This window comes from Corythoichthys intestinalis, chromosome 12 (assembly GCF_030265065.1).
Source record: "Corythoichthys intestinalis isolate RoL2023-P3 chromosome 12, ASM3026506v1, whole genome shotgun sequence".
NCBI lineage: Eukaryota > Metazoa > Chordata > Actinopteri > Syngnathiformes > Syngnathidae > Corythoichthys > Corythoichthys intestinalis.
This window is the reverse complement of record NC_080406.1, coordinates 17635711-17648238: the sequence shown is the minus strand read 5'-3', so window position 1 is coordinate 17648238 and position 12528 is coordinate 17635711. Positions and strand designations below refer to the sequence as shown.

At 35.7% G+C, this 12528-nt stretch overlaps 1 protein-coding gene across 3 annotated transcripts in view; it reads left to right on the top strand.

Annotated features, from left to right (window-relative positions):
* The window catches only part of bcl9 (BCL9 transcription coactivator), a 65400-nt gene that overhangs the window by 31908 nt on the left and 20964 nt on the right, over nucleotides 1-12528 (top strand). For 2 of the 3 annotated variants that reach the window (XM_057851813.1, XM_057851814.1), the window contains exon 3: nucleotides 5936-6383. In XM_057851813.1, the coding sequence (XP_057707796.1) occupies nucleotides 6103-6383 (281 nt within the window). In that variant the 5' untranslated portion in view covers nucleotides 5936-6102. Of the gene's footprint in view, nucleotides 1-5935; nucleotides 6384-11047; nucleotides 11131-12528 lie in introns of those variants that run through there. The other variant, XM_057851815.1, reaches the window with a different exon arrangement.

Below are 12528 nucleotides of genomic sequence, written 5' to 3'. Positions count from 1 at the left end.
TCAATGAACAATTTTTTCATGACTACGATGACGCGTTAAAAACGTGACTTGGGAAACTAAAACATGATGAGATGGATGCCAGTTGTCGTCTGACGAGATAAAAATTCACCATAGTTACTGTCATAAGTTACAATGTGTGACATTGTCTTATAATATGTGTGGTTAGCAGGCATTTTAGCAGTGTTTGGTCATTTCACTCATGTGACATGCTGCGCCCCTGCCCCACACATCTGTGGGTAAGCGTGTGCCCATTCCAGGCTCCTTTTGTTAAACGTGTCAGGTGGTGCCTGATAAGTTTTGCTTTCTTATCTCGGCTAGATCTGCCATGTTGCTTTTGACTTTAAAGGTCTGTGATAAGTGACCATCACACACGAAAGTAACTTGTAGCATCAGCATAGCGTTCGGATTAGCATAGTGTTTGCGTTAGCACTAGCATTTAGCGCGGCGAGTGTCTTCTTAAACTCCTGGAAAACGTTTTATATACAGTTCATGGCAGTTAATCGCGTCCAGGTGAGTTTAATTAATTGCAAATAATGTGCTGTTTTCCTGCTGTGTATTATCATTATGAAGATGGTAATGTCCTTGTAGACTACAATTATGTGCTCGTCTGTCAATGTCAAACCTTTTCTTTATTTACTTTTTAAGTTTATAGTACGGCTGTCAAACGATTAAAATTTTTAATCAAGTTAATCACAGCTTAAAAATTAATTAATCGTAATTAATCGCAATTCAAACCATCTATAAAATATGCCATATTTTTCTGTAAATTATTGTTGGAATTGAAAGATAAGACACAAAACGGATATATCTTAAACATACTGTACATAAGTACTGTATTTGTTTTTTTATAACAATAAATCATCAAGATGACATTAACATTATTAACATTTTGTTAAAGCGATCCATGGATAGAAAGACTTGTAGTCCTTAAAAGATAAATGTTAGTACAAGTTATAGAAATTTTATATTAAAACCCCTCTTAATGTTTTCATTTTAATAAAATTTGTAAAATTTTCAAACAAAAAAATAAACTATTAGCTCGCCATGGTTGATGTCAATAATTACACAATGTTCATGGTGTTAAAACCCATAAAATGAGTCGCACCCAAGCGCCAGCAGAGGGCGACAAAACACCAAAACACACAACTAGCAAATGGACATGACACTGTGCTGTCATTTTAATCTGTTTGAGCGGGGCATGTGCGTTAAATGCGTCAAATATTTTAACGTGATTAATTTTAAAAATTAATTGCCGCCCGTTAACGCGATAATTTTGACAGCCCTAGTTTATAGACGAAAATATTTTGAGAATTGTGGACTAAAACTAGACGAACACATTTTGAAATGACTAAAATATGACTAAGACTAATAACTGTTTTCGTCCAAAAAACTAAGACGAAAATAAAAAGCGCTGCCAAAAACAACACTGATTCATATTAACGCCACGTATTTGCTCTTATATTGTTTGTTTTCAAAGCAAGCCAATTTCCTCCCAGTCACGTCAAGAGTGCCTGCAAACCCCCGGTTATGTGCGTTGCGTAGTCGGCGTTTATCAGCTGTACTGCCGCTCGGCATTCCTGACATTCTGCGCGTGTCACCTTCAAGTCGGGGTGTGGCGCCATCTTCGCCCGTCGGGTTTTGAAGTGACTTAAAGTGCATTTTGTGGTGTCTGTCATCAATCAGAAATAAAGAATGTGGGGGAAAAAGAACTCCCCCGTTGTTGCTTCTACGGAGATCTAGCGGAAAACAAGAGGCGGCTTGCTGTGCGTCTCTGTTGTGGAGATGTTTGTGTGTGCAAAAAAACGGAAAGATCAGCATTTAGTTGTACATTTGCTGTTTTATATTATCTTGAAACCGTCAATTTAATTCTCAAGTTAGGCTTTTGCACTTTTTGTGACAAAATATTTTTTTTTACTTCTGTAACCAAACATTTTAATATGTTTGACATGAGAAATGCTAAAATAATATGTATTTTAGCATTATCTTCATGATAAAGTGATTCCATTGTTGAACTCGAATTTGAATACCTTGCATTGAATGATCATGTTTAAGTGCCATTAATGGCGTTAGACATCCAATCTATTTGGACTGAGAAGGTTGGCCCCTCCCTGTCCAAATGGATTGGAAGTCTGTTGCTGTCAATTAGCGTTAATGAGTTAAAAAATGAAAACCAGAGAAGAACAAATCATGATTAAAATCATGTAAAAGAATATTTTTTCCTTAAATATATAAAAAGAAAAATATGGGAATTAATTGTTGCCATGTCAGTACCAATTATCAAATGAATATGTTTGTAATTCTAATCAGGCTGCAGCTATCGCTTATTTTAGTAGTCGACTAATCTGTGAACTAGTTTAAATAATCACGTAATCTGATTAGGAACAATTAAAGCGTTGCAGAATAAATTTTAGGAGATGTAAAACAAAGGCTTGCTAAAACGACACATTTAAAAGAGCATTAAATGTGAATACAAAATAAGATTCCTGAATGTTTCTTCAAACAATGCAGAATTGCACCTTGATTTAAAAATACATTAAAATACCCAATCTTAGCCTCAAAGGGTATTAAAAAAAATAAAGAAGGATACAAGTACAAAAGAACAATTGGCTAACTTGGATAGCAAAAATTTGCTAGCTTCAATGCTAATGTTTTTTTCATAATGCTCTTAACAAATAATTCAAACACATATTTCCTCATAAAATGGCTAAATATACCTATAAACTGAATTATGAATGCCCTAAAAAAAAAACTTTTATGTTGGTCTTAACAGGGAGCAGCTGGATTCAGCCATGTTAAATGAGTTATGCCATATTCACTGTTGGCATCAGCGTAGCCACCCAAAACGAAAAACTAAATGCAAACACTTTCAAAACAAACCATTACAATGCCATTTTAATTAAGCGAATACTCGAAGCAGCAAAATTTGATTCAAAGCTTTTTAATCAAATTGCTCGAGTTAATTGATTAATCGTTGCAGCATCAAATTCTAAGCATAAAGAATTCATATTTCTAAAAACTTTGTTTTTCTACAAGATTAATAAACAATAGGGGGAAATCGGTAAACATTATCTTTTTCATTTTTGGGTTTAGTTTTTAAAAGAAAAACTGTAAATATTCTTTTTGCTTATTTTTGTTGAAAAAGAATATTAATATTCGCTGATTGTCTGGACAACGGAAATGTGACCTGAGTTTTATTTTGGTAAAAAACATGAAGTCGACTCACGTGATTAATTTTTGCGAATCACACAAAATCATGCAGCGGGCCGGATCTGGCGCCCAGGCTGCCACTTTGACATCCCTACTCTATATTCTCTGCAAAGGCGACTATGACAGATTTTCCCGAAAGAAATGAAAACACTGAAGACATTGTGGAGATTGCTGCCGAGCTGATTGAGAGAGAGGATAGGAGCAATACTTTGTGACGGAATTGCAAAGCGGGATTTGCATAAATAAGGCAGAAACGGAGCTGCTGAAAAGGAGGCAAGATTGTTTGTTTTTATGTTATGCCTCTGGAAGAAAAGTCAGAAAAATTCCAGGCACTGAGATGACTTCAAATCAATGGAAAGCAGGTTTAATGTCCATGAACTAAATGAGTGCTAAAATCTAATTTTGATACTTTAACACATTTTAATAAAAAATATTTTAAAAACTATATAGTTTAAACATTTTTTAGTTATATTATTCTTTAATATTTTGGATAAAACCAAATATATTTCAAATTAATTTTTTTGTTTACCTTTTTTAAAATTAAAAAATGAACAATTTTTGACCCTCTTAACAGCAAATATTCTCAAATTTTCCTATATTTCTGAATTATAAAAGGAAAAAACTGTTCTTTGTACGTATTTAATATTTTAAATAAAACAAATATTTTTATTTTCAAAAATGTATATTTAAAATAATGTTGATGGAAAACAAACAAAGGAATGCCGGTATGTTTTTGTAATTTGATCCGTTTTCCCCAAATTTTCATTAATGTTTTTTTTTCTTTCTAAAACTCATTGATAGTGTTGGTGTTGGGAGGAGCTGAAACTGGTTCTTAAATTAATGATGAAGAAAAAAATTATTGATCCCCTCTCCCTGAATTTTCATTAATTTTTTTTTTAGGATTTTTTTTTTTTTTAACATATCAACTAAGCCTGTCGCGATATGCAATAAGTCAATTTATCGCACCGTAAAAAAACAAGGACGGCAATTTTCCCGACTGCGATTTATCGGCGTGTGAGTGCGAGTGTGCACTCGGCACAAGTGCGTGTTGATGGCATAGGAGACTCCAGTTACTTTCACAAATGTTTATCGGTCATCAACACGTCGTAGAATTAAAGTTTGGACACACAAAATAAGCAAACACATCTATATTAAACATTGTAAAACGTTAGCATTGCTACATTGAGGCTAATGGAAAAAAGACAATGTACTAAACACTTTGGCCTGCGATAAAACATTGGCAGTCTTCCCTAAATCGCAAAATTACAGTTAAAAGGTGACACTTCCAACATGAAAAATCGCTGGTTAACAGCATTTGTAAAGGAAAACAAGAAAAAAAATCTATTACTGACACCACATGCATGACGAACAGAGAAGTGCACTTTTTTTGTTTTTTTTAAATATTTTTTTAATGAAGTGTAAAGCATACTGTTAGGGGCCTAGCAAACATACTTCCGGTGAACATTTAAAAATAAAAGCACGCCATGTTCAACATGTAAATAAAGATTTTTGGAGTATATCTCACATATTTCAGATTATCCACTAAGGATAGCTTTAAAATGACATTCATTATGAAAATCAATTTGACAATGAATAATTTGTCTTTAAATTTACTAACGTGCACTTTGAAGGACAAAATGACAGTCATTTTGGATCAAATAAACACTTTTGATGGGCTTTAATTGGCAGAGAACGAAAATAGCACTGGGTTTCTCACCATTTTCGTATTCTGTACTTAGCTAGCTTTCAAATGATTCGTTATGCATTGTGTGTGAATTTTAAAAAAAATATATATTAGGGCTGTCAACGTTATCGCGTTAACGGGCGGTAATTAATTTAAAAAAATTAATCACGTTAAAATATTTGACGCAATTAACGCACATGCCCCGCTCAGATTAAAATGACAGCACAGTGCAATGTCCACTTGTTACTTGTGTTTTTTGGAGTTTTGTCGCCCTCTGCTGGCGCTTGGGTGCGACTGATTTTATGGGCTTCATGAGCATTGTGCAATTATTGACATCAACAATGATGGCTACTAGTTTATTTTTTGATTGAAAATTTTACAAATTTTATTAAAACGAAAACATTAAGAGGGGTTTTAATATAACATTTCTATAACTTGTACTAACATTTATCTTTTAAGAACTACACGTCTTTCTATCCATGGATCGCTTTAACAGAATGTTAATAATGTTAATGCCATCTTGTTAATTTATTGTTATAATAAACAAATACAGTACTTATGTACCGTATGTTGAATGTATATATCGATCTTGTGTCTTGTCTTTCCATTCCAACAATAATTTACAGAAAAATATGGCATATTTTATAGATGTTTGAATTGCGATTAGTTACGATTAATTAATTTTTAAGCTGAATTTACTCGATTAAAAAATTTTAATCGTTTGACTGCCCTAATATATATATAAAATTTGTGTTTTATTTAAGAATAACAATTGAATGGGTAATTTATTAAGATGTATTGTCACTACATTAGTGATTGAATCGGTTTAAAAAAAAATTGACAATAATATCGCATATCAGCAATAATTTATGAGAATATTTCGCCTACTTAAGTTTCAACCATTAACTCCATTTTTCCCAATCAAACTCGATGCCGTCAATGAGTTGTGATTCTACTGTATGTATTTAACTCGACTCAGGTCTTGTTCTACTGTTCCATTTTTCTGTTAACAGCTTTCTCTTTCCTTCCTCTCCTTCTCCATAGTGTGCCTGAGGGCCATTGAAAGCCCCCTTGAGGAGTTTCCTAAACACACGACGAAGGAGAAAAGCCTCCCGGACTATTCTTATTGTTTTTCCCCACTTTGGCACAAAGAGCCCCTCATCGGACCGAGGCGGGCGCACACCCTCACACAGACTAGGACGTGAGGGAGAATGTTGGAGGTCCAAGAGGAGAGGCCAGCGGCGGCAGGTACAGCAGCGACCCATTTCGGCAAGAAGGAACGTGGCAAGAAGGAGCGAGAGGACGCCAAGGACGGACGGGGGAACCTCAGCAACCTCGCCAATCCCGGTTCCAGGAACGTTCGCGCCAAGGCGCCACTAGCGCACGCAGGCAGTCCGCACCAGCACCTCACTTCGCCCTGTTCTGTTGTACTGGTAACCCCATCAATGCACTCCAATCGGCTCAAGAACTCCCCATCCACCAACACACAAAGGTGAGCTTGGGAGGACGTTTCATCACCTTCCAAAAGTGGTAGGGCTGCCACAAACATTATTTGATGGGCGATTAATCACAGATTACTTTTGTAATTAATCAGCTCATGCATACATCATGTTTAGGGCCGCAGCTATCAAATATCTGAGTAATAGTGTATTTTACTGAAAATTCCATTTTTTTTTTTTTTTTTTAGGTAAACAGCAATTACGAGTATACATGAGAAAACAAGACATTTCACCTAGTATTGAACCATTTTTAGACAATGTCTTTATTTTAGATGTACATTGTTGAAAACAGCCAACAATTTCATCTCACATGTGATTAAGAAAAAAAAATTCTCTGCTTTCACTCAAAATACTTAAAGTGCATGTGAGACGAAAAAGCATGTTTATTTCATAATACACGCGGTATTTTATGCCCCTGAATGATATGGACCGCTTGGATGTGTGTGGAAGCGATCGCTATATTTATTTAGTTTTTTTAATCCTGCGCCATGAAAATGAGTGACTTCCGGCTTCGGTCTTGCATTGAGGAGGAGGGCGCTGAGACGTGTACGGTAGAAGACGTCCTCTTCACTATACAGTGTACTGTTGTGTATGAGGACGAAGGATTCAGCTGATTTTGCGGATTAATACATTTATTTTTCACATCACACCAGCCAAACGGCTGCAGAAAAATCATTCTGTATGAGGGGGAGGCATATGCGCCTTTTTGGAGTTTCAAAAGGTTCCCATTCACCGTGGATATTTACTTTGGGACCATTGGACTTACGAGGAAGTGAGTAAACATCTTGTTTTGTATTATGTCAAATACGAATACAGCGATTACAAAGTAAACACTACAAACTTCCTTTAAATAAAGGACTGCTTACATTTGATCATTGATAGGCATGTAAAAAGCTCTCCTCATGCTCTTAGCAGCACGTTAGCTGCACAACAACTCCAGCCACCCTCCTCCGGGGAACGAACTGTAAATTTCTGTCTGCCGGGCGGTTTGCCGATCCGCAAAGACAATTGACAACCGGGTCGTCATGTCAAATAATCCAGGCTAGTTATGTGTGATTTTCCGCTTCGAAGACTTTGAAACATCACTCGGTTCAGTTAGCATGTCGGCTAGCTGTCACGCCTTCTGGTTTGTTTACATTCTCCGAAGCCGGGGAAGGGAAATGACATATGTCCGATTTAGGTGTCATAAAATATCGTTCGGGAGGTGCGACAGTAAAGGTGAAGTCGACAGTTTTGACCATTATGAAGTAATTTTGCCATGTCGTCCTTAATAAATGCATTTTTATTATTTCATATTCCATTCAGCACAAGACTGTTATTTGTCATGACCATGCCGCTCTCATCGTCGCGTTTTCCTCGTTGTGAATAGTTCCCCCTCGACAGGCCGACTGGTCCTTCTCAAGCCATTTATATAGCTATTGGGGAAAAATACTTGGATAAAAAGAATACCCTGTAAAAATATTGGAGTAGAGAGACTGAAATAGTGACATTTTGCGGCTCTCTTCGTCGCGTTTTCCTCGTTCTGAATAATTCCCCCTCAATGGGCTGAATAGTAAAACCGATGAGCCTAGTCTACCACTGACGTCATCCACCTGTTGGGGACGCTAAAGCCCTATAATGGTAGGCGTGGCTAACCGGCAGATTAAAAGACTAATTTCTCGTCATCTGCACTTTGCTAAATTGTTGTATATAGTCGAATCGACTCAAAATATTATTCTAATTCACATAATAATGCCATTTAAGACTTTTTTTCTCGTGTCGTATGCTCTTTAAGATCTTATGAGAAAAAAAATCTTATTTCTTACCTAAAAATGTCATTACGCTTGATAACACACATCACTTAAAAGTTAGGTGTTTTTCCCACGTGTTTCAATTGAATTTCCATTTGTGTCAAGCTATTTTTAAGTTCTAGTTAAGTTTTAATTATAAGTCTAAATTGTAAGTCCTGATAGGATCTTGAGTTTTTGCGGTGTTCAAAATAAATACTTGTCCTCCTCAAAAAAATAGCATATTGTGATAAAGTTCATTATTTTCTGTAAAGTACTGATAAACATTAGACTTTCATATATTTTAGATTCATTACACACAACTGAAGTAGTTCATGCTTTTTATTGTTTTAATATTGATGATTTGGGAAAAAAAGTCAATGAAAAACAAAAATCCCCATCTTTCATGAAAAGGATTTTCTTGTTAGAGAAATCAACATGGGTTCCAAGACAGGTAGTGCAGGCGGTGGAAAACGGTGATGCTTACCATTGAAATGAAGATGGAAAATATGAGCATGATGTGCGCGTCTGTGAACTGGCTCGACAATACGGCCGAAGAATGTCTACCATCTTGACGGTCCTCTTCTGACCTCCGTTCGCCAGTTTTTATAAGTTAAGGTGTCAATTATTATTGTGGTAACATAGCCAAAGAAATGGCCAGCTTCGTCAGGTTTTTTCTCATTTATTTCAGAACCAGTGCAACACAACAACATGCCAACAACAACAAAACATTAAAAGAGAAAGTAAAATCTCTACCGCACTCTCTAACTCACTGTCATGTGAGCCACGTGGTGCGTTCAGGCACAGCACGCAAAACGCGTCTGCCTCATTAGAACCCGATTCGTTACATTCTTACAGGAATTATTATGATACTGTATTATTATTCGGATTTTTATTTATAATGTATTTGTTTTGCTATGTGTAATTGCCATTTGTAATAGTACCAGCAGTATTTATTAAAGATTTAGTGTAGGTTTTCAGGCTGTGGAATGAAATAATGAATCATAATGTATTCTTATGGGAAAATCCTGCTCAATATACAACCATTTCGACTTACAAACAAGGTTCTGGAACCAATTAACTTAGTACGTAGGTACCAAGGTATCTCATTTTCTGTTGTCAAAGACTATAAAAACAGAATATTGAGTTTCTTTGTTTTATATATAAAAAAGACAATCAAAAAATATAATAAAGATTGATTGATTGATTGATTACCCCTTTTTTTCTTACCATAGGTCCGCTACATTAAGCAATTGTCAGAAAATCCCCAAATTTGAAAAATAAGGTTTAAAGGAACCTTTTTTTTCAGATTTGCAAAAAAAAAAATATGTGTAATAAACGCTCCAATATCTATAACCCTTGCTAATTTTTCTTCACGGAACCTGCAGATGCATGTGTTCATCAATTTTTTAAAGATATATCAAAATTCTAAAATAGTCTCAAAATCGTGAAATTCTAAGTAACATATGTCATGCTAATTAATATATTAAGTAAAAATTTTAAAAATATTATCCATTTTTATTCAAACATAAATTCGAAAATAACTTATTTTTGCTTTATGTAAAGATGACAATATAAAAAATAGAATAGAAATGATCTGGTTTTTCGATTTTCATTGAAAACAAATGCATAAGAGCAGTTTACAGTTCCTTTTTAATTACAATATATAATATAAAATAAATACAAGAATAGTATATTCCCCCTTTTTCTTCCTATTTAAAATGTTATTTTTTTTCAAAAAACTAAATTGTATTGTTACGGCAGAAGGCCGTAGTTCTTCTCTTTGTTGTCAATCTCCCTCATTTTCTCAACCCAGATCACCCAGCTGAGATTTTCATTTTGATTTTTCTTGGCAATAAATGTCCATTTTACCTTTTTTCTGCTACCCGCTCTCATCGCCCTCATTTTTACCACGCCCGGTCATTTTTTTTCGTGATTGTGCTGCACAGCACGTAACAGGTTTGTTTTGCGTATGATCAGGATAAGACGGCTATTTTTTCTTGATTTATTTACTTAAAATTTGTTCTCATGGTTAACAGTTACAACTAGCTGAACTCTTGGTTATACATTCGCTCGTTCGCCCCGGTCAGGCAACATGGATTGGACACCTGGACTTGTCAATGGCATTGAAAGATGAGCATTCACAGCCTGACATCAGTGGTTGTTAATTAGTTAAGATGTAACAAAATGGACAAACGGACCCAGTAGTGCTCTATGGTGTTTCTATTCTCCAAGTGTGTATGTCACACTGTAGTAAGAGTCAATTAAGGTCCAACCTGTGTGATCCAAAGATGTCCTTGGGTTCAAGGAGTGCATTGTCTTTGGACGTTTGCCGCTTCAGTCTCTGGAAAGAGCTGCGCGAACTGCCAAAACGCTCCCTTGCTTTTCTCTGTCTGTTTGTACATAGAGTGAGCCAGGCAGGCTACTACGCCTGTGCTTTTTGGACTTGTTGGCATTGCTGCTTCTACAAGTGAGTACGAGAACGAGGGGGGGGGGGGGGGTTAGGGTGTGGCAAAAAAGTTCCCTGAAAGTTGGATTTGTCCTGCTCCACGAGACTGAGCTGCTTTCATAGGGAGCGGGTGAGCGAGGAAGTCTATGGCAGTCGTTTCTACTCAGGCCATGCCTGCCATCTTGTATTCTTGCCATGGAGCGTTTCGGATGAGGTAGAACTTAAGGTTTCAAGGTCTGCATTTAAAATCCAATGAAATAGTCATTTGTACCAAATTTGATCATGACAGGGTTCCAGTAGATGCTTGAAAAGAAAAATAACAAAAAAAGTATTGGATTCTTTATTTAAAAAAAAAAAAAACCCTTAATTGGAATTAAATGTTCTGTAAATGCTTTTAGAAATCACACACAGTAATGATCCTTTTTTTTTTTTCTAATCACAGACGCCATCTTACCATATCACATCACAGGTGAAGGGCACGTGCATGGGTGATACTCTTTTGAAGCAAGCCGCAATCATAGACAAGTGAGACTAGACATCGCATGCCACATGCAACTACAATCATAAAAAAATAAAAAACATAAACTGGTTGGTGTAGCCGGAAAGCAGTTATAATTGTTGTATAATTTTTCACTAAATTATGAATATTGATATTATGAGACAAAACGGTCAGTATTGTGATATTTTTTTCTATATTGCAAAGCCCTAGGCTAACTTTTAACTTGGAGGCAACCCAGGCACTAATAAGTCCCTAATTAAGTAATCAGCCCTGATACAAATTTAAAAAAAAAATAATTCAAAAAAATTCGGGCTCCAAGGATTAATCAACACTGGCCCATGCTTGATAGCTACCAAATTTTATGACAGTTGGTTAACAAATAACAGAGAACTAGGACTTAAAAGTTGATGTCCACAAGAACAACAACAAAATGAGTGGTGATTTGACAGTAGGCATGTGCTGGGCTGAGATTTTGAAGGGATGATAACCTTAAGCAAAAATATAACTTTTAAGCAAAAAAAAAAAAAAAATATATATATATATATATATATATATATATATATATACAGTGGTACCTCTACATACGATCACTTCGACACACGATCTTTTCGACATCCGACGTAAAATTTGAGCCGCCATTTGTTTCTACATCCGACGAGTTGCTCGAAATACGACGACATGACAGCACTGCAAACGAACGCACGGTGGATTTTCTTGTGTGAGAAATCAACACAGTTTTCAAAAAAAGTTGATACAGTTGGAGAAACAAGGAAAAAAGTGATGCTTACCTTTGAAATGAAGATGCAAGTTATAGAAAAATGAGCTTGGGGTGCGCGTCCCTGAACTGGCTCAACAATACAGCTCCATGGTCCTCTTCCGACCACCGTTCGCCACTATTTATAAGTTAAGGTGACAATTATTATTGTGGTAACATTGCCAAGGAAATCGCCAGCTTCGTCACCTTTTTATCATTTATTTAAGAACTTATCCAACACAAAACGCCCATTGTCTTAAGCAGTTGACTGCTCTCAAGAAAACGAAAGTATTATCTCTACCGCACCGACCTATCTCACTGAGACGTCAGCTTCGCGGTGCGTTCAGGGACAGTAAAAAGTGTCCGCCATATTAGAATCCGATTCGTTACATTATTTACAGGAATAATTATTAATTATTCTTCTTATTATTATATTATTCTGAATTATTTATTTATAACTTATTTGTTTTTCTATGTTTAATTGCCATTTGTAACAGTGCCAGCAGTATTTATTAAGAATTTAGTGTATGTTTTTAGGCTTTGGAACGAATTAATGGAATTATAATGTATTCCTATGGGAAAATCCTGCTCGACATACGACCATTTCGACTTACAAACAAGGTCCTGGAACGAATTAAATTCGTATGTAGAGGTACCACTGTATATATAT